The sequence below is a fragment of the Danio rerio genome, chromosome 8, assembly GCF_052040795.2.
Source record: "Danio rerio strain M-AB ecotype USA chromosome 8, GRCz13ab, whole genome shotgun sequence".
Lineage (NCBI taxonomy): Eukaryota > Metazoa > Chordata > Actinopteri > Cypriniformes > Danionidae > Danio > Danio rerio.
Window position 1 is genome coordinate 34571908 of NC_141028.1, and position 22440 is coordinate 34594347.

Consider the following 22440-nt stretch of genomic DNA (forward strand, 5'->3'; position numbering starts at 1 on the left):
GATGTGCAAATAAAGATTTTCTTAATGTTACTCTTGAATGTGACTGAAATATACGGAGATTATATACAGTGGTCAACATTTAAAGTGGATCAAACATGTTCAAATGTTAATCATATTTCAAATATATTTTAAATGAATTTATAAATACATTTTTACCCTACACGCTGAAAACAATGATTCAAAGATGATTCATTGGATTTATCAATTTTTTTTAGATAAGTGGTTGTAAACCATTTATTTGGCCTGAATTTTAACAAATTAAGTTGAATATTATTACATTTAATTCGTTTGTTTACATTCAACACATAACATGTTTGCAACAATTTTGCACACATAATTTTTTCCAGTGTACAAATACCCTAAATATAAAACAATCCAGAAATGTGCAAATACGTGCAAGAAATAAAAAAAAAAGTTGTTAATTAATCAATTATTTAACAAGCTGCTGTTAAATAATTGAGTTTTTAGGACAAATGTGACTGTTCTAAGGGTTTTTAAACACATGATATAGCCTACTGTATACACAACATTTCCAGACTTGGATACACACATTTCTGCTCTCTTTCTTCAATTAAGCCCCCATTATACACATGTTTGCTTCACTATTGTGTGAGGATATTGAATAAATTTCTGTTGCTTTAATAACAGGTTACCTGTATTTTCTCACAGAAACTTGTGCAAAAAATATTTAAATAAAGGCATGTTTTGGCTGATTTAGAAGTCTTTTTTGCTATAGCAAAAGCAGACTAAATGTCACTAAATGTCATGTTTTTGAGATACATCAATACATACATTGACATTTGGTTCTCAGAACTATTTAAAACAGCTATGTTGACATTGATTATTCTATTTTATATGGATGTGTATAATATTATCAAGCCTTAACTATTAGAAAATTCAAAATCTTTACAATAATATAAAAAAATGATAATTGTCTTATTTAATTAATTTTACAAATGTCTTCACACACATGTACAGCTATCTTTATGGGGACCACTTAACTTAATAGGTTTTTAACTGTACATATCCCACTTAATCCCAAAACCTCACAGGAAACAATCAGCATTTTTATTTTCAAAATACTTAATTCCGTGTGAATTATAAGCAATTTTCGATATAGGGACCAAAAAAAAGTACCAACAGGGTTCAAATTTACTGGTATTGCTATTGTACGGGATATGTGGTCCCCACAACAACAGGAATACAAGAGATACACATAAACACTTCAATTTTTCAATGTTTTATGAGGACTTTCCTTTTTTTTTTTTTTAGAATAATTACACGCTGTTTATTTCACTGGGATTAACAAAACAATCCTATAAGATAAAAAAAAATGTTTGGTATTATTCTTGTGAGACATTTTGTCCCCACATGTGAACACCTCGCTCACACACACACACACACACACACACACATACACACAAATAAATACCCCATGCAAAGAAAGCATGTGCCTGAAGGAGTGAGTTGAGCTGTGATGGGCCGATGAGTTACATAACTGGCAGACCTGCATGGTAAAATAAAAACATTATGCGTTTTCTTTTGGTTCACTTATACCATCCACTTGTAAAAAACTGTATGTGTTTTATTTTATGGTCAATCCACCCCAAAACAAACATTCACTATACAACTAAAAAAGCTGATATAAGATAAAATCAAACATTTAGTTTTATTTACAGATGTGGTTCATACACTTATGATAATTTGTTGACTCCCTTGGGACAAATTTGTTTTTAAAAAAAGAGATCCTCTGTACATCAATACCAACAAAAGACAACATACAACTTTAAAAACCCTTCTAATAAATACAAATATTCTATTAAATGATAAATTACAAACACATTCACAGCTCACAAGCATCTGATGCTATTTATATCTATGCCTGATGAATATTTTATGCAACTATGACGATCAAAGTGCTCCCTCAGTCACTTAAGTCTACAATTTATGACAACCACCTAAGTCTATGGTTGGTCTACGGCAGTTTAATCATTGAGTTTATATAACATACTTTAAAAAGTAACGAGTCTGGTTCATAGGATGAATATTCACATTTCAATTCTAAAATCAGACTGTTTTTCATAAGTGGAGCTAAAAATGAATGCCGCAATCAATCAATCAATCAATCAATCAATCAATCAATCAATCAATCAATCAATCAATCAATCAATCAATCAATCAATAAATCAATAAATCAATCAATCAATCAATCAATCTTTTTTGGGGCTTGGTCCTTAAAATATTTTAAATCTGCTTTTATTCTAGCCGATTTATAAAACAAATAGGGCTTTCTCCAGAATAAAAAATTATGTCAGACATACTGTGAAAATTCTCTTGCTCTGTTAAACATCATTTGGAAAATATTTACAGGGGGTTTAATAAATCTGATATCAACTGTACATACTTTGAGTATATCGTGTTTATTACATTTTGGCAAAGGCAAACATTTTTTGTTTTTTTAAGTCTAGTTTGTTGAAGCATTTATATAAGATCTTTATTTCTCTAACTAATACAAAGTTTTAATATGAAACAAAAATCTCAAAAATGTAAAATTGCTTGGATAATAAATAAAAAAAACATTGTGAATAGCACAAAAATTTAATTAAAAACACATCTGAACATGACAGAAAGTTTTCTTTAATAATAATTAATAAAAACAAAACACTTTACATGTCAATAAAAAAACAATATTTTATTTCTTAACAAACAAATCAAAAGTTCACTGAATTATGTTTTTTATATCACCATTGGTGACCTTTGATTATTTTTCTTTTTAAAAAAATATATTAGGTTGTAATTCTCAAAAGTACTGAAAAAAAGTCACTTATGAACAGTGAAGCCTTCATTTTACATAATTTGCTTTTCAATCTGACTAGTCCTCATACTGACATGTAGCTGAGTTAAAGTGTATTATAGGGCTAAGCAATGCTCTTGGTTTTGCAGGACTATATTATGTGCACATAAACATTTGTATGTGCTAAATACTTTAAGGAAAGGAAATCACTTTTATAATTTTCTATTCCACGTACAGATCCATTTTTATCATTAATGTGTTGCTTGCAGAGTCATCTTTGCAGGGCACTAATTGTCAAATTAGAACAACGTCTCACGTGAAAAAAGAAACATGAAACGTGCAGTGTTGTGCATGAAAAACAGCAACGTGGTTATGCCTGTTAAAAGTTGTCAGGCTGTTTTTTGGAAAAATGTTAATGGTCAGTCAACTTGTATGATCGTAAGACTAGCTCAGACCAGTTAGAACTAAGCTGGACAAGCCTTTAGTAAAGATTTAGTAGATTTTCAAAAGTAGAACAATATTCGATGAACACATTAATCTCCTCCTGCAGATCAACTGAGACCAGAGAGATTTTTGTGTCTTCTGAAGAGGTCAATTTGTTTTCTTCACTCCTTTTTTCAAAAAAGTGTCTCTGTATTTCTCGGTTTGATAGAAATCAGAGTCAACGGCCCCTGCACAGTCATTTAGGGTGAGGAACAGGTCTCCGTTAGACTCGGTCACAGTGTGGATTCTTTGTTTAATACCTTTAGAGCACCAGGTTGGTTTCAGAGGCTTCACAGTAGGGTCCACAGCCTGATAGAGACCCTCACCCTCAGCTAATGTAATTTTGTATTTATGCCATGGGCACACAATGCATGTCCGTCCATCAAAATCCTTCAACGCAAAAAACAAAGCATCAAAAAGTTGAAGTAGATTTGTGTCTTCTACAGTTATTACTAGAAGTTTACATACAGTCAAGCAAAATAACCATTTAAAAAGGTCAGATGTTAATGTGTTTCTCTTTTAGGTAAGTTAGGATTAGGATTATCATATTTGTTTCTTTTATGCTTAGTAGCAGAATAATGAGATATTTTATGAAAATTTGTTATAACTTTTCTTGAAAGTCAACTTTACATACAATAACATTATTATGCCTCTGAAAAGGCTCAGATGATGGTGTCAGGGTTTGGATGTTTCTGATTGGCTAATTGACAACATTTGAGTTCATTGGAGGCAGAATTGTAGAATAGTATTTGAGGAAAACCTCAAACACACTGCTTCCTTTTGAGACAACATGGGAAAATCAACAAGCCAGAATCGAAAAAAAATAAAGCCAGATTACAATTTGCTAAATTACACTGGGAAAAAGAATAATTTTTGGAGACATGTCTTGAGGTCTGATGGAACTAAGATTGAACTGTTTGGCCATAATGACCAGTGTTACATTTTGAGGACAAAGGGGAAAGCTTACAAGCCATGGAACACCATCCCAACTATGACTGATCCACTTCACAGCATACAAACATTATGTAGAAATACTGAAGCAACATCTCAAGACATCAGCCAGGAAATTAAAACTTGGCCACATATGGGTCTTCCAAACAGACAATGACTCTAAGCATACTGCCAAATTAGTTAAAATGTGCTTTAAGGACAACAGAGTGAATGTTTTAGAGTGGCCATCACAAAGCCCTGATCTCAATCGTACAGAAAATTTGCGAGCAGAGTTAAAAAATCTGACTCAGTTACACCAATTATGTCAAGAGGAATGAGCCAAAATTCCTTCAAACTATTGTGAGAAGCTTGTGGAACAATACCCAAAACATTTGACCAAAGTTATACAGTTTAAAAGCAAAGCTAAAAATATATCAAGGAAATGTATGTCAACTTTTGACTGTCTAGAAATTAATAAAAATTCTCAAAAAAAAAAAAAAAATTCTCTCATTAATCTGGCATTTAGCAAATGTAAATCATTTAGGTAATCATAACGGACCTAAAATAGTAAACGTTTAGTATGATTTAACATCAGACATTTAAAAAAAATAGTTTTGTTCCTTTTTTTAGAGTGTATGTAAACTTCTGGTTTCAATTGTATTTTTAAATATCTACAACTCACCTCTATATCTCCCTCCTGAAGTGGACCTCCAGAGTCTGCAGGCAAACAAAATGTTATTTATATATAGTTTTACAACAGTACAGCACAATATATTATCTGAAAAAGTGAAATGTTACTAAAGGTGCCTAAATTTTTAGATATTAGTTTTTCAGTCTGTGTTCATGATATCTATAAGTATAGAATGTTTTGAGGAACTTTTGGTCTACTTCACTTTGTCAAGCAGGTCCCACTTAAGTGATTTCTGGATTGCAAACAAGATGTGGCACCAATCAGGCCTGGTTGTGGCTAGAGAAATTGAACTCAGGTGAGATAAACCAGAGTACAAGAGTTACCGACCGCTCCCGCGCTTTATTCAGACATTTATTGCCGCGCCGCAGAAATCTGGTCGGAATGTAGACCTCTACTTCAGTTTCTAATTCAATTTTGTTACTTGTATCTTGTTGACTCTTATATGAATAAATATAAAATATAAAAAAAAAAAAAACATAAAAAATGGCTTTCAAGCAATAAAAACAAACAAGTGAAATACTGCTTTCAATTAAATTTTCAATTGAAATTTTTCTTGTGATAAAAACATACATGTTTGCTGTTATGTTTACAATAAAAAGAACATGAATTAAAATGTTTTTTAGTGTAATATTTAAGATGGAACGTTAATGTGTTATCAATTTACAGACATTTTTTTTTATTAATTAGCTTTTCCAACCACAAATGCTTCCTCACGTACCATAAACCATAAAAAAAAAAAAAACTTTGAGTGACCTGATATAAGCAAAAAAGATTTTTCTGATGCCTCTTAAATGGGTCCTGAACTGTACCCTAAAAATAGTTTGCTTTAACTTACGATAGCAGCGGGCATCAATAGCATAGAAGTGGCCCTGGTGGTAAATCACCAGAACATCTCTTCCTCCAATGGACTTCACCACTCGCCTGGCTTTAATGATGTTCTCTTTCTTCCCTATGAGATGAGAAGGTTTAGATGCAGCCGGCACATCTTCATCAGAGCTCATGTTTTTCATCCACTCCTTTGTCACTGTCAAATAGTTCAAAACATACACCATCAAAATTGTGCAAGTTCATCTATATAAATACAAACACACACAACCAAAGGCAGTTTTTGTGTCTACTTTCCTAAAGGCGTCATGATAATTTAACTGAGGTAATCATCTTTCAACCCCTAACCCTACCATATTACTTTAACATAACCCTCACAGACCACTTAATTATAAAAGCAAACTTGATGATATGAACCATTTGAGGACTTCATGGACAACACATACACTTAATAGACAAATACACATTACTGAATATGTACACATAGACATGAACTACACTACCTGACAAAAGTCTTATTGTTGATCTCAGGAGTAATAGCAACAAATAATACCTTAACTTCTAGTTGATCATTTGGAAATGCAGATTTTTCTGATGAATAATCTGTTGGACTGCATCCCAATCATCATATTCCACATTGGAACCCACATGGACCCAAGATTCTGACAGAAATCAGTCAAGTTTGGGGAAGAAAAAAATCATGGTTTGGGGTTACTTTCAGTATGGGGATAGCACTCCTTCTCATACTTCAGGTCCTCCAGGATTGACCAGCCTGGTCACCAGAAATGAACATTATTGGGCATATCTGGTGTAAGATGGAGAAGACGGCATTGATGAATCAAAAGAATCTTGATGAACTTTAGGAGTCCTGCAAGAACACTTTCTTTGCCATTCCAGATGACTTTATTAATAAGTTACATGAGTCATTACAGAGATGCCAAATGAGCAACTAGAAGTCAAGTTATCATGTGTTGTTCCTAAAACTTGCATAGGCGACAAGACTTTTGTCAGCTAGTGTATATACTAAATAACTGCAGGTTCATTTTGTTCACATACAGAATAATAACTTTAAATGATAAAGTTATAAGTAATTAGTTAAAGTTATTAGTAACTAATAAAATTATATTAACTAATAGCCTTAATTTTTTCTGATTTTGACCGTAATGCAATAATGTGATCCTTTTGTGAAGCTGCTTTAAAGCAATAATTATGGTGAAAAGCCCTATACAAATAAACTTGAATTGAAATAAACTTCAAAGCAACATAATTTGTTGGCTGTTTTTTAAGGTGGTTTTCTTGTAAGGCCCAAAAGAGCAGCAATACAATGTCGATATTTTTTGTTCAAAGTCAATGTTTCCCAAACACTCACACAAAGCACTGAAAACTTTTGTGTTGAAATCTAACTTCGATGCTTATGTATAATGCAGAAAAAAGTCATTAGACTGATATAAAATGTGGGGTATTTGGAGCATACAAATAATTTATTTTCTAAATTGAAAATACTTCAGTTCAATGATTTGGTTAAATTTAAAACAGCACAATTTATGTTTAAAGCTAGGAAAACATTACTTCTGAAATGGATACAAAGGTTTTTTGAAGAAAGACAAGGGGGATATAATCTGAGAGAAGAACAACATTTTAGGAGGTTGAAAACAAGGACAACTTTAAAAAGTTTGTGTATGTCTGTATGTGGTTATAAAATTATGAAACAGTCTGGAACAGATTCTCAAACAATGTCAGGATATTGATCAATTTAAAAAGTTGCATAAATGTATATTGTTAAAGGAATATAATAATGATTAGAAGTGATTGAAAAAGAATAAAATGAGAAAGGTATGATGAAATTTCAATTAATGGCTGTTTGCAGTACTATGTATTTTTGTGTCTATGTTATAAAATGTAAATGTACAACTGGAATCACAAGACGAATTATGTGTGTGGTCACGGGGTGGAAAAATAATAAGCTTGTTTTTTTTATTTTTTTTTTTGTTAAAGAATTTATATGTATGATATTTGTGTTTGAAAATAAATAAATGAAAATAAATGAAATCAAATAGCCAGATAAACCTTCACTGCTGTCATAAAACATAAATACATTTTGCAAAGCCAAAAGCCACTATAAAATCTGAACTTCTGTGGTGTTACTCACATCAAAGAGCATAGAATCATCATTCTAAGCTCTTCGCTCACATGAAAGCATATTGTACTACTCGTTAGTTTATGCTTTGTGCGCATGTCATCACGTGACTTTGAAGAGCAGTGGGTTAACGGGGTAACTAGTTACCTTACCTTATGTAGTTGGTTAGCTGTTGTTTTTGTAACGTTGTTTTATTCTCCCGCCTCCCTGATGACATTTCCTCTCTCCAGAAGCCCAGTCTACGTTTTATGAGATCCTTGGGTAATTTTAATACATGTAACTTGGTCAAATGTTATAGTGTCGTCATATGCAGATCACAAATTAAAGCGTAACACTTTAAGCGTAACGGGTACTCTGAACATATAGTTAAAATGCAACTTTCAACACGTGGTAATACTCTATGACAGCTGTCACAATTTTAGAAATGTGTAATTTACTAGATAGGTGGAATGAATCACACGTAAATATTTAGCAAGGAAACTACGAAATGAAACAATGCACGGTGTAAATATTTCCGGTTATAGGGTTTCAAAATAAAAGTTTAGACCGTGTATGAATAACGTTAATTTTCTTTCTTTCTGTTTTTTTAAAGCTACACATTTACTTTTCTCATATATATTCATTTTGAAATGTTTTAAAATGTAAAAGGCACCTGAATAATTTATAATATAAAGAGATTTGCTGTGAAAAATGTATGACCTATTATTAATGCGTTTTATTATTATTATTATTATTATTATTGTTGTATTTAATATTTGCAATAATATTATATATATATACACACACATACATACATACATACATACATACATATGTATACATATGTATTTGTATATTATATGTATATGTATATTTATTTCCTTTAAAAAAATTATTATAAATTAATTACTTGAAATAATGAAGATAAATGTAAAATAAATAGTCAGTTTTATATTATTATACAATAAATAATTAAACACGCCTGTAAAAATAAATTATGTAATTAAATAAGTAAAATAATCTAACAAATCCAAAAATGTTTTTTGTAAACAATGATTCAATAAGACAATGAAATATGCCTATATTTTTATTTACATCAATAAATCATTTAAATGTGATTAAAAAAATACTGTAATGAAAATGATGAAAAATAATTTAATGACTGGCTAAATACATGAGGAAATAAACATATGTCAAGTAAACAAATAAATGATACAAAATAATGTCACTAACAGAAAAATATTATTTTCCAAATATATAAATATATTTATTAATAGGCTATTACATTTACGTCCTTCAGTATGGCCTTTGGGCATAAAGGCTGAATAAAAGTTAAACTCAACTATATTATGTAACGGGAAATGTCTTCCCTATATTTCATATCTAAAGCCCATATGTCTAATTGAATAAACAAGTAAGCTCATAAATTGACCATGTTAACAGAATTCAACCCAAGACCAATGGGGGGTGCTGTTGATACGTATTTAAATGCAACCTAGTTAAAAAGAAATGACCGTCTGTTTATGTCCTGTGAAGTTCAGAATCAATTAAGGTCGATGTTCACGAGGATTTCTTCCTTTATAATACACCGTCATGCTTTTTGCATAGTTTTGTTATCACAATCGTGAAACATTCGAATTACAGTGTGTTTCAAGGACAGATTAAATGATAGATACTAAGAAAGAAAATAAAAAAACGAAAAAAAAAAGCTAAAAATTGAGCTCACAATATAACAAGGACAGTATTCCACTGTGTCGACCCCTGATGAATAAAAGGTCTAAGCTGAAGGAAATGAATGAATGGTAACTGGTAACCACTGACATCTATAGGAAAAAACTATGGAAGCCAATGGTTACCAGATTCTAACATTCTTCAAATTATCTTCTTTTGTATTCAAGAAAAAAATAAAATAAAATAAAATAAAAATAACCCAAACAGGTTTTGTGACAAGATGAGTAAACTATGACAGAATTTTTTAGGAACTATTGCTTTAATAGAAAATGTATATTTCTAGATAAGCTAAGCTAAAGCCTGAAATCTGTCTGAAAATAAATATGTGAAAATAAATATATGAAAATCAATACATAAAATCAGTAAATACAAGGTTTTGAAACTCTAAATCAGGCCAAAACGGATGTTTACCTGCATGGGTGGTTGCTATAGGTGGTGGTGCATTGACAGCTATAGGCTTAAATGTACAAGGATGAAATCATAACTTACTGTGAGTCAATTAAGAAGACCCCCGCCCTATCATGAAAGACCTGTCTACTTTAAAATTCCACTCCTTGTAGATTAATTTAAAAAATGCATTTTATCGTTTGACTTGATGCGTTTGGGTGTAAACATTTAAAAGCAGCCTTTGATGTCCCTCCTCCATGACTAACTGAGAATGCATTAACCCAGATTTTTCCAAAGGCCAAATGTTGCTTTTAACAGCTACTTAACACCATGGGAATTAAAAAAGAGGATGTTTTATTTACATCAGAGACCAGCAAGAGTGAAAAATAAGATAATTCCTTAGCTTTGTGCGCGCATTCCCTTATAATAACTTATTAACTAAAAATAAAAATATGCGCTATAGGTGTGAATTAGTTTTTGCCACTTACATATTTATCACACTTTATTGTTTCAGATCATCAAACTAGTTTAAATATTAGTCAAAGATAACACAAGTAAACACATTATGCAGTTTTGAAATGAAGTTTTTTCAAATTAAAGGGAAACAAAATCCAAAACTACATGAATATGTTTGCCCCTGTTACAACACAATACTACTCTGGTTTATCATACCAGAGTTCGATTTCTCTAGCCACATCCAGGCCTGATTGCTGCCAAATCTTGTTTGAAATCAAGAAATCACTTAAGAAGGACCTGCCTAAAGTGAAGTAGACCAAATTATCCTTAAAAGATATATATCATGGTGAGATCCCACCAAATTCAGGAACAACTGAGAAAGCTAATATCTAAGATCCAACAGTTGGGAAAAGGCTATAAAATAGTTCTAAAGATTTGGGACTGCAGCCACTACAAATGGCAAAAACTTAGAACAGAGGAGAATCGTTCCAGGAGTGACCGGCTGACCAAAATTACCCCAAGAGCACAGTGACAACTCATTCAAGAGGTCACAAAAAAATAAAAAATAAACATAAAAAAAATCCAGAACATAATCCAAAGAACTGGAGGCCTCACTTGTCTCAGTTAAGATGAGTGTTCATGACTCCACCATAAGACAGGAAATGGTTTGCATGGCAGAGTTCCAAGACAAAAATCAATGCTGAGCAAAAACAACATAAAGGCTTGTCCCAGTTCTGCGGGAAACATCTAGACTTTTGGGAAAATACTCTTTGGACTGACGAGGCAAAGTTTTAAACTCTTAGAAGGAGTGTGTCCCATTATGTGTGCCTTAAAAGTAACACCACATTTTAAAAAAAGAACATCAAACCAAAAGTAAAATGTGGTGGTGGTAGTGTGATGGCCTGACACTGTTTTGCTGCTCAAGGACCTAGAAGACTTGCTGTGATAAATAGAACCATGAATTCTGCTGTGTACCAAAATATCCCAAAGGAGGTTTGGCCATGTGTTCATGACCTCAAGCTGAAGCGCACTTGGGTTCTACAGCAGGGAAATGATCCAAAGCACACCAGCATGTCCATGACTGAATGTAAACAAAATGAAGGCTTTGTAGTGGTGTAGTCAAAGTCCTGACCTGAATCCAATTGAGAGGCTGTGGCATGGCCTTAAAACAGCAGTTTATGCTTAAAAAGCCTCCAGTATGGCTGAATTACAACAGTTCAACAAAGATGAGTGGGCCAAAAGTCCTTTGCAGTGCTGTAACAAACTCATTGTAAGTTTTCAAAATTGCTTGATTGTAAATGTTGCTGCTAAGGGTGGCCCAACTAGTAGGCAAACACTTTTTCACACAAGGTGTAATTTTATATTCCTTAATATTAAAAACTTAATTTTGAAAACTGCATGATGTTTTAAAATATTTAAATTTGTTAATATATTTAAATATAAAAATTTATATATCTAATATCTAGATTAGTTTGATGATCTAAAACATTAAAGTGTGACAAACATACAATAAATAAATAAATAAATAAATAAATAAATAAATCAGTAAGGGAAATCAGTAACACCTTTTCACAACACTGTATATGCAGATTCCACTACTCAATTGCATTGCATTTCATTGCATTAGAAACTAACCAATGGAATCAGCTTGATGGCACAGGCAACCGTGAAAAGCAATCAAAGACCTAAATGAGGGTGTATTTGTAAAACTGTACAGCTAATTAATGCTTTGGGTTCATATGAAACTGTGAGCTTGATATAGCCAGTAACAGATGGTGAAGGGGCCGGAGTCAACCACCAGAGTGCCAAATACAATACGCATTGCTTGGCAGTTTTGACTGTGCATGTGTGCATAATCTCAGTATTATTATTATTACGAGATGGCTTTCCACTAATCATGGAGCCAAAAGTTACCATTCACTCTCAAGATGCTACTGTAGGAGGTGTTATGAATGAAATAGCTTGTTCAGGAGCAACACACCATCTGCTGCTGTTTTAGAATCATGCCATTATTATGTTAGCACAGTGTTAAATCATAATGATTAGCATGTTTCCAGCAAATTAGAGAAAACATTGCTTTTATTTTGTGGCTTAAATGAATCCGTTAAGCAAAGTAGCTACACGATTTACTGACCCAAACTACTAAAAATATTAACAATCACTAATTATTATTATTATTATTATTATTATTATTATTATTATTATTATTATTATTATTATTATCTGTAGTAGAAGACATTCATTCCAGAGAAACTGAAGGCTGAAGGGTTAACGGCAGGCGGTGAGTTTAGTTTGTCCAGCCTCTGGAGAGACTTCGAGTAGAGAACAGTCCCGTCTGAAAGAAGGTTACAGACACCCAGAGAGGCAGCAGGAGGAAAAGCCAAACACAACCTGACAGAGAGCCATCTGTGAATGAGAAAGACAAACAACAGCTCGGTGAGTCTCATGTGACGTTGACTTTCATTGAAAAACATTGCGTTAACAGACACTGCTGAAGGGCTTATGTGACACGTAGCTTGATGGCAAGATGCCCTCATGTACCGTTAAGGAAACAACCAGTCATCTATCAAGTTTCACCGCTGAAAAGTTTAAGCTTTCAATCAAAGATGTTTGTAAACCAGAGGTATGTTTATTTACCCCAGTTATGTTTAGATGCTGTCCTAGTTTCATCGATTTGCTGTGATGGCCGGCGTTCTCTGTGTACCTGTCAAACGCGTGCACGTTTGCGTTTGACAGGTACACAGTGCGTTATTAACGTTTGAATGAGCGTACAGTACGTCGTTTCATCGAAAGCCTACAACGCTCCTATTTTGTCCACTTCGTATTATAAGAAACGTGTAGCCTAGTAGCTATTCACAATTATTTCTTAAAGACATTAACTTCGGCATACAACAAATAAGAGATTCATTCATTCATTCATCACCTAGTGGCTTTATTTATGGTCTCCACAGTGATATGAACTGCCAACTTATCCATCATATTTAAACAGCAGATGCCTTTACTGCTGCAACCCAGTACAGGGAAACACCCATAAACACTTATTCACACACATACACAACGGCCAATTTAGTTTATTTTATTTAAATATCCTGCATGTCTTTGGATTGTGGGAGAAACCAGAGCACCCGGAAGAAACTCAAACGAACATGGGGAGAACATGCAAACTCCACACAGAAATGCCAACTGACCCAGCCAGAACTCGAACCAGTGACTCTCTTGTTATGAGGCGACAGCGCTACCCACTGCGCCACCATGCTGCCAAGAGATTTATTACATTATTATTATTTTTTTTAGTAGCCGTAGCATACAAAACACACCCTGTACATGTGTGTGTAGGCTACTACAGCTTCAGAAAAAAGAGAAATAACATTAAAAGAACACTCAAAAACTCTCACGTTCTCTGCATTTACTAGATTAGGTGTGGGGTTTGAGTAAAATTTTAATAATTGTGTGATATCACATTTTTTCCATTCATTTTCTTTTCGGCTCAGTCCCTTTATTAATCAGGGGTCGCCACCGCGGAATGATCCGCCAACTTATCCAGCATGTTTTACGCTGCAGATGCCTTTCCCGCCACACTCTCACATTCCCACTCATACACTAGGGACAATTTAGCTTACCCAATTTACCTACACCACATTTGTGGGGGAAATAGGAGCACCTGGAGGAAACCCACACGAACATGGGGAGAACATGCAAACTCCACACAGAATGCCAACTGTCCCAGCTAAGACTTTGAACCAAGGATCTCCTAGCTGTAAGGCGACAGCGCTATCGACTGCACCACCATGCTTTCTTCCATAAAAAAATAAAATAAATAAATTGTCATGTAGAGTGTTACACACACATACACACACAAACAATAAACTTGCAAGATGTTTTACTTTCTAAATAAATATCATTTTACAAAAAAAACTAAAAAGATTAAAATAACGATAAATTGCAAATTCAGTGAAACTGAGAGTTTTAAAGCGCTTTTAAAAATGACATTTTTAATTTTTAAATTTGAATATTACTTTATAAACATACACCCATGACTGTTGCTTGGCAACCATTCCACTCAGTAGTGAGCCTAAATTAGAAACTGTTATAGTTGCTTTGTTTTATTATGTGAAAAATTGACATGTTTTTGGAACTACTTTATAAAAACAAAAAGCCCAAAGAAACCATGGTGTACACTGAATTTAGAACTTTAAATTTGTAATGTTTGTGTGAACTAACCCTTTGACTCCAAATAAGTACTTATCTATATATCGACTTATACAGTGAAAAAAGACAATAATTTTTCATTTTCAGATTTATTATATTTTTGAGAACAAATACGTGCTATTTAATTTTACCTTTGAACATTTTCTGTTTTTTGAATATTATTTATATCAGCATTACAAAAGACATTGTGATCTCTAGATATTTGTACACTGTAAAACCCAAAAAGTTAAGGTATCTCAAACCATTTGTTCAAAAACTAATCCAAATGAGTACTGTAAACTTTTGAGTAAATTAAGCAATTTAAGCACAGTACAACCAAATAAATGAAGAGAACTCAAACCGACTGAGTACTGTAAAACCCAATAAGTTAAGGCAACTCAAACCGTTTGAGTAAAAACTAATCTACAGTATATGATTATCGTGAACTTTCACCATTTAAGTTGAAGTCATGAGGTATTTAATTAACTCATTACCTTCAACACTGAGTTCAAAACTCTTTTCAAATGAGTAGAATTAACTTTAGGTCAATTTTGAGTTAACTACACTTTACTCATTTGATAAAGTCATCTGTTGGGTTTTACAGTGTATCACATATAACCTCAAATAAGACTAAAACAATTGATTGCCTCTGTTGTACCTATGCCTTTCACATCTCAAAGCAACATATACACAATTTTTTAAATCTTTCATAAAGCAAAATAAAGTTAATAAGCCAAAGATTACAGCATATTATGCACCGTGCAACCATTCAACACAGGTCATAAAGTTATTTAAGCCGATTTAAGGAGATCATTAGATTTGCAGCTCGGTGTTGCATTGAGACTATACTGTATATCACAGCTTGTTTTAAATGATCTTTAAAGGAGATAATTGTATTTGAAACTATTTTATTATATTCTGTGCTTTCATTTGAAACATTTTCCCTGAGTGTTTTCCCTGTGATTACTAGATCAGAGGAAGATGTTTGTTTTTCCTGTAGCCTGGAGTTATTCATATCAATGTTTCATTTTCATAGCTTTTTATGTTTTTGATTTGCTGCTTATTTATTTTTTTGCATCTGCTCACGGAACAAGCAAAATTTTTATTGTTTGAAGCGTACTGTAGCTAAATCTGTATAAGTGAACTCAACAACCCTTAACCAAATATAGAATCCTCCAGACTGCTTCTAACATAATTTGACTAATGCAGTTTGACCCTGGTTCAGGATACTGTATCGATGCACTTGCAGTGCTGCCAAAGGAATAGTGCATTGTGCCGTCCTTACACGGGCTCAGGGAGAAAATCGTTCTCATGAAAGTCAAGTGTATCTGCAAGAAGAGTGTGCGGTCAGCAATTCCCCCCACCCCTCATCTCTCAGTGGCTCTATCAAGATTGCTAGACTCATGACACTGTTATCATCCAATGCAGTCTGACCTTGTTGCTGTTTGTTCCCGCAGTGTTTGGAGGTTTCTACCGACAACTAGATCTTGGCGAACAGGAGTTGCTGCTTTGAAAAACAGAAGGTGTGAAGAAGAACAGGCCTAGAGAGAAGCAAACAATGGTTACTAGGAGAATGTGAATGCCTTGCAGACTGGGACACTCAAAAACTGCTTATTTCCAGCTTCCACATATTTCCTAATGCAATCGGCGGTGGTGAATCTCAGCGCTTTTATTCTCCAAATGATTTATTCGACACTTTTTGCCATTTTAGCAGTATTTGCTCTCAAAATTACCTCAATAATCACAGCCAGGGATCAGTGTTATTTAAGATTGTTCAGATTATTCTAGACTGTTCATCATCTACTAGAGAGAATTTGTCAAAAACAACATTTACCAGAGCATATTCTATCAGAAAACCTTCAAACAGGACCAACTCTGCCAGAAATTTCAACTGAATGAATCCTAAATGAAGATTTTCAGCCAGAACTCAGTCTACCAGAAGGTCTTCTACCAGAAAAAAAATGACAAGAGCAAATTCTACATGACGACTTCGACCAGAACTAATTCTACCCAAATGTCTACATGAATGGATTCCGCTAGTTAAGATTTAACTAATCTGCACTTCTCTTTTAATTCCACCAAACCTTTCATCTCAGCTGCCAAGACAACTAGAGCAAGGAATCTCCTTTAAGAGTCACTCAGAGCTAACAAGACAGGGAGGGAGTAAAAAGACGGAGAGAAGAGGGAGGGCGAGTGTAGAGCCAGAGAGAATTGGCGCTTAAGTGTGAGCAGGAGAGAGCACACAGAACACGGCGAGCGTCTCTTATAACCACTGGCATTTAGATACATTCAAAGCCTTATTTTTTAAATTGAAGAACCAAACAGATCACGATCAAAATCTGACACTATTGCTTCAGCATTCAACGAAACGCATGGGCTTTTATTTGAGGAGCAACAGTTCTAAAGGACTCGTCAGAGGTGCTAGTTATTGAGGATGGATTTTTAAGAGTCTTGCTTTGTGAAAAGGATTCTAATAGTGACTTTAGACCTTTAAAGGGCTCAGTAAGTCAGCAAGAACACGAACATTTATGCTGGATGGATTTTCTTGGATTTGTTGGCAGTGCTGATTTGTTTGTCACTTTGTTGGTGCTTTTAAGTCTCTGAAATTCTGCCATAAGGAGAAACGAGCTGCTGAAGGGCTCAGGTACGGGTCAGTTTCACACTGGACCACACAAACTGTATCTGGAGGAGGTCTGGCGATCATGGGCAAATCAAACAGCAAGCTCAAACCGGAGGTGGTGGAGGAACTGACCAGAAAGACCTACTGTAAGTACTTTCCGACTATATTGTTTGATTGTTTTTACACACTTACCTATAATTTTTTTGTGAACTCTGAGGGTGTTAATTATGCTTTTGTTGAACCAATCTGTTCACAAAAAACAACATATTTATTGAAACAATTATATTTTATAGCAGAATGTGTGCAAAACTCAACATGGTGGACAGAAAATTCCACTAATTAGGGAACGGCAATGAGTAATAAATAGCGAAAGATTTATAGCTCCAGCCACTTTAATGAAGCATGATCGATTGTATGGCTTGTTTCATATGCAAACAATTATCTGTATCTGAAAAGGTGTTAACCAAATGGCCTACAGGAACTCAAGAGTTGTGAACCAAATAAACCATTTGGGTAATCTCTAAGGTCATATTCCTTGTTATAAAGTAGTGTCTCACAGAAGACAGACGAGTTATCATCACTACTGAGGAACTGCACTGTTCATTGTCTTGAATAAAGTCTTCACCCCTTAAGAACTTTGGTCAGCTTAGTTATTTTATGTATTAGAGTCATCTAATACATTGGCGATCCACCCGAGAACTGTTTAGCCAAATATAGCAAAATCTAACAAGCCAGTCAATCTATATCTACTCTGACAATACTTATTTGTATATTTATGCATATTTTTGTAGGCTTTATATATGTTGTTTCTATTGGTAAAACCAACAACTTTAAATGAATAGTTTTGTATTTTTATTTGGTCACACTTTACAATAAGGTTCATTAGTTAATGTCAATTAATGCATTTACTAACATGAGCAAACAGTGAACAATACATTTACTACTGTATTTGTTCATGCTAGTAACGTTAGTTAATGAAAATACAGTAGTTCATTGTTAGTTCATGTTAACTCATGGTGCATTAACTAATTTTAACAAGCATGGACTTGGATGTTAATAATGCATTAGTAAATGTTCAATTATGATTAATAAATGCTGCACAAGTGTTGTTCATGATTAGTTCATGTTAGTAAATGCATTAACTAATGAACCTTATTGTAAAGTGTTACCTTTTATTTTAATTATGTCATTTGCAATGCTTCATGGACTTGTAGTTCCATCATTGAAGATGTTGTATGTTGTCTTAAAATTTTAGTCGCTTTGTATTTTGTTCTTTGATAAACTTCTAAGCTTCAAATTGAAATATAGAGTTTTGGTGTTCACATTGTAGCTGGTTGGTTTGGTTAATGGCTTATAAATAAGTAGCAACCTTCAGTTGTCCTGCAATTCATTGACAGGCAGAGACTGGCTCCAAAACCGATGTACATGCCCACATTGCCCAGAGGTAGAGTGTCCAAATTAACAGAAAAAGTAATTTAGTTTACAGCCTGGTACAAAAAAGTGCTTTGTTTTCTAAAAATGTGCGTAAATAACTTATTGACTCAAATGACTGTATATTAACCTTTAAATTTCTGCATAATCAAGGTGCGGGGCAGCATGGTGGCGCAGTGGCTAGCATAATCGCCTCACAGCAAGAAGGTTGCTGGTTCGAGCGCTGGCTGGGTCAGTTAGCATTTCTGTGTGAAGTTTGCATGTTCTCCCCTTGTTTGTGTGGGTTTCCTTTGGGTGCTTCAGTTTCCCCCACAGTCTGAAGACATGCGCTATAGGTGAATTCAACAAGCTAAATTAGTTGTAGTGTATGTGTGTGAATGTAAGAGTGTATGGGTTTTTCCCGTTGTTGAGTAGCGGCTGGAAGGGCATCCTCTGTGTAAAACATATGCTGGATAAGTTGGTGGTTCATTCCAATGTGGCGACCCCAGATTAATAAAGGGACTAAGTAAAAAAAATAATAATAAATGAATACATAATTAAGGGCATGGTCATTTGAGTGAAACTTGTCTTCTGCTAGTCATAAACTAACCTCAGCTAGTTCCAGCCACTAAACTTGACCATGTTTGTGCCTTTGCTTTATTGTTTATTATGCACTCTATTGCTTTTTTATGTTATATTTATGGCTCAGTGGTTAGCACTGTTGCCTTACAGCAAAAAGGTTGCTGGTTGCACGTTCTCCCTGTGTTCGCGTGGGTTTCCTCCGGGTGCTCTGGTTTCAATAGGTGAATTAAATAAACTAAATTTTCCATAGTGTGTATGGATGTTCCCAGTGATGGATTGCAGCTGAAAGGGCATCCGATGTGTAGAACATATGCTGGATAAGTTGGCGGTTAATTCCCCTGATGAATAAAGGGACTAAGCCGAAGGAAGATGAATGAATGAATGAATGAATGAATGAATGAATGAATGAATGAATGAATGAATGAATGTTATATTTATATTATATTATCCATCAAGTTATAATGCTTGTTGTGTGATTATTAACAGACAGACCTTTTTTATTTATGTGTGATACTCTATTATTTTACTTATGTATTTATTTAATTTATTTAAAATAATTTCCTAATTATTTATCTGTTTATTTTTTTTAAAACTTCACTGCACCTCATAATCTGACAGACAGATTAGCAGTAGGCTGTATAAAACAGCCATGTTATATCGTAGCGTGGCATTTAATAGAATGCTTAATGCTTAATGTTTTTAAAAATGCTTCAATAAACCTGAAAAACGCAATAAAAAACTCAATAAAACATTAGCAATAAAGCATAACCGAGCAGATGTGCACAGAATATGAACTCCACACATTTAATTAAGAAAATCAATATAAGGAAAATAAACAGAGTATAGCTGCACCCACATTCTGCCTTTTTGCACATTTTTGCACAGCCATGCGGTCGATAGCTGGCTCCACCCACTTTGGGGTTCAAAAATGCTCTTCAGAAACGTATGGGTTACATCAGGAACACTATGTACAAGTTTTCTACATCTACTTGTAATACTAAAGAAATAACGAAAAGTTTCAGAACAGGGGCAGCATGGTGGAGCAGTGGGTAGAACAATTGTTTCATAGCAAGAAGGTCGCTGGTTCGACTGACTGAAGTTTCAGTTTCCCCCACAGTCCAAAAACATGCTGTACAGGTGAATTAAATAAGCTAAATTGGCCGTAGTGTATGTGAGTGTTAAGTTCGGGCTGTAAGGGCATCTGCTGTGTAAGACATGTGCGGTAAAAGTCGGCGGTTCATTCCACTGTGGCAACCCTAGATTAATAAAGGGACTAAGCCGAAAAGAAAATGAATGTTTTAGAACCAGTGCTGCAGGAAAAAGTGTCTTCTATAAAGAACATTCTGCTCAATTAAAAGGTTTCACAGATGTTAAATGTGCTTAATGGAACATCTGATGCTACTAACAAGCCTTTATTATATTAGTTAATGTGATAAATATTGTTTATAGCCTATTTGAATGGTGTTCACATTTCATATTTAAATTGTTTCTCCTCACCATTACTATAATTTCAGTCTTAGAGTAAAAAGGCCATGTTTGCTATTTAAGGCTCATTTGTTATTCTCCGTTATTATTTTGGGTCTAGCACAAGTGCTAATTAGTTAGGGGAAAATAGGCTGATTTGTTTGAAAACAACATTTTTAAATCACATTCAAGATCCTGTGGCATATACGATGTATATTTTATCAGAGAAGATCACAATTCTCATGGCATCTCAAAGTGTGATTAGCCGAAGCCTGGAAGTCAGCCTAATCAGCATGTTTTAAAAGCCCTCCAATTGGGACTCAAGCTTTATGAATATGCAAATTGGCCAATCTTGAGATCTGCAATCAGGCTGGTAGTTGCCCAGAGAGATATCTGAAAGTGGTTTGCTCTCTGCCAGTGAAGCAGATTGGGTTTCCATGGATGCACAAGCTATATACGTAAACACAGTGAGCTACAGTAGGTCTCGCTTCTAAAACTAGTGCAGTGAAATGACAACAGTGTGGGTAATGCTGAGAGCACAATTCACTGCATGCTTTGTAGGTATTTGCTTTAAAAAGATTCTTCATTAATTTGCTGTCTAATTGGGTAGAATGTAATTATTGTTACATTATCCAATCTTGCCTTAGCAACTGTTTCCATCTAGCACATTATCAGACATGTTTTGTTAATTCAAATGTAAGTCATGCATGTTTAGGTCGTTTGTTTACATACATTGTTTATGGAGTTTTTCAAAGATGTTGTAAAATGTTATAACTAGGGAGGCAGGGCCTTAGTGAAGTAATGCCAGAAATATTGTCTATATAATTCATGTTAAATTTGTTGTGTATTTTACACTTTATTTCTATATGTAATGTATTTATTCCATTTATAAAATAAAGTGTATAAAAACAGCATTGTACAATTAATTACCTTAATTACCTTAAGAGTAAAAAAAATACCATGAATCAGTTTGCTACACCTTCATAAACTGAAATTTAAATTTATTATGAAGCTATACAGTATTATATTTGTGCATATACATTAGATTAGTCAGGACTACGCTTATCCAAGAAAATAACTTACAATAATGGTCCAAAACCTAGTACAGTCAAATTTATATGTTATAAAAAAATATTAAATACAAATTTGAAAAAGAAGAAAAATCAAGAGAAGCAAAAAAAATAATAATTTAGTTCAAATTTTGTAGGTTGTAATTTTTTGCAAAATTTTGCTTGGATTTAATTGTATTATCTTTCAGGTTCTAAATATGTTTAGTGACAAATAATATTTTAATAAATATAATAAATCTGTTTTGTTTAAATGCACTAAAATGCATTGCCTATGTTCACTGAGAAATGGATAAAAATATTCATTTTCAAAATGGGGTGTACTCAGTTATGCTGAGCGGCGAGCACTGTACATACAGTACTTAGCATTTAGTACACCCCCTATTGAAAATGAATATTTCATTCATTTTCTATTTAGCTTAGTCCCTTTATTAATCTGGGGAATGGAATGAACTGCCAACTTTTCCAGCTTATGTTTTACGCAGCGGATGCCCTTCCAGCTGCAACCCATCACTGGGAAACATCCATACACACTCATTTACACACATACACTACAGACAATGTGGCTTTTCCAATCCACCTGTACCGCATGTCTTTGGACTAACAGGGGAAACCGGAGCACCCTGAGGGAACCCATGCAAACGCGTGGAGAACAAGCAAACTCCACACAGAAATGCCAACTGACCCAGCCAAGGC

The 22440-nt window shown here is 33.9% G+C and overlaps 2 protein-coding genes across 5 annotated transcripts in view; one reads left to right on the forward strand and one right to left on the reverse strand.

Moving 5' to 3' along the window:
• Positions 1-207: 207 nt before the first annotated feature.
• On the reverse strand, positions 208-8366 carry LOC147835718 (Rieske domain-containing protein). Of its 2 annotated transcripts, XM_087264890.1 has the most exons (5): positions 8013-8366; positions 5734-5922; positions 4890-4924; positions 3538-3667; positions 208-1507 (listed from the first exon to the last, which is right to left on the reverse strand). In XM_087264890.1, exons 2-5 carry the CDS (start codon positions 5906-5908, stop codon positions 1491-1493), a joined length of 357 nt encoding a protein of 118 aa, XP_087121016.1. In that variant the 5' UTR covers positions 5909-5922; positions 8013-8366; the 3' UTR covers positions 208-1490. The 2 variants fall into 2 exon arrangements, with proteins under 2 accessions (XP_087121016.1, XP_087121015.1); XM_087264889.1 differs by lacking the exon at positions 208-1507 and having other exon boundaries at positions 1646-3667.
• Positions 8367-12730: 4364 nt separating this feature from the next.
• The window catches only part of ncs1b (neuronal calcium sensor 1b), an 88716-nt gene continuing 79006 nt past the window's right edge, over positions 12731-22440 (forward strand). For 2 of the 3 annotated variants that reach the window (XR_015497076.1, XM_087263335.1), the window contains exons 1-2: positions 12731-12849; positions 16059-17367. Coding sequence is in view for 2 of the 3 variants with exons in the window: in XM_087263335.1 (XP_087119461.1) it covers positions 17304-17367 (64 nt within the window). In the remaining variant the exon portion in view is untranslated. 3 annotated transcript variants of the gene reach the window in all.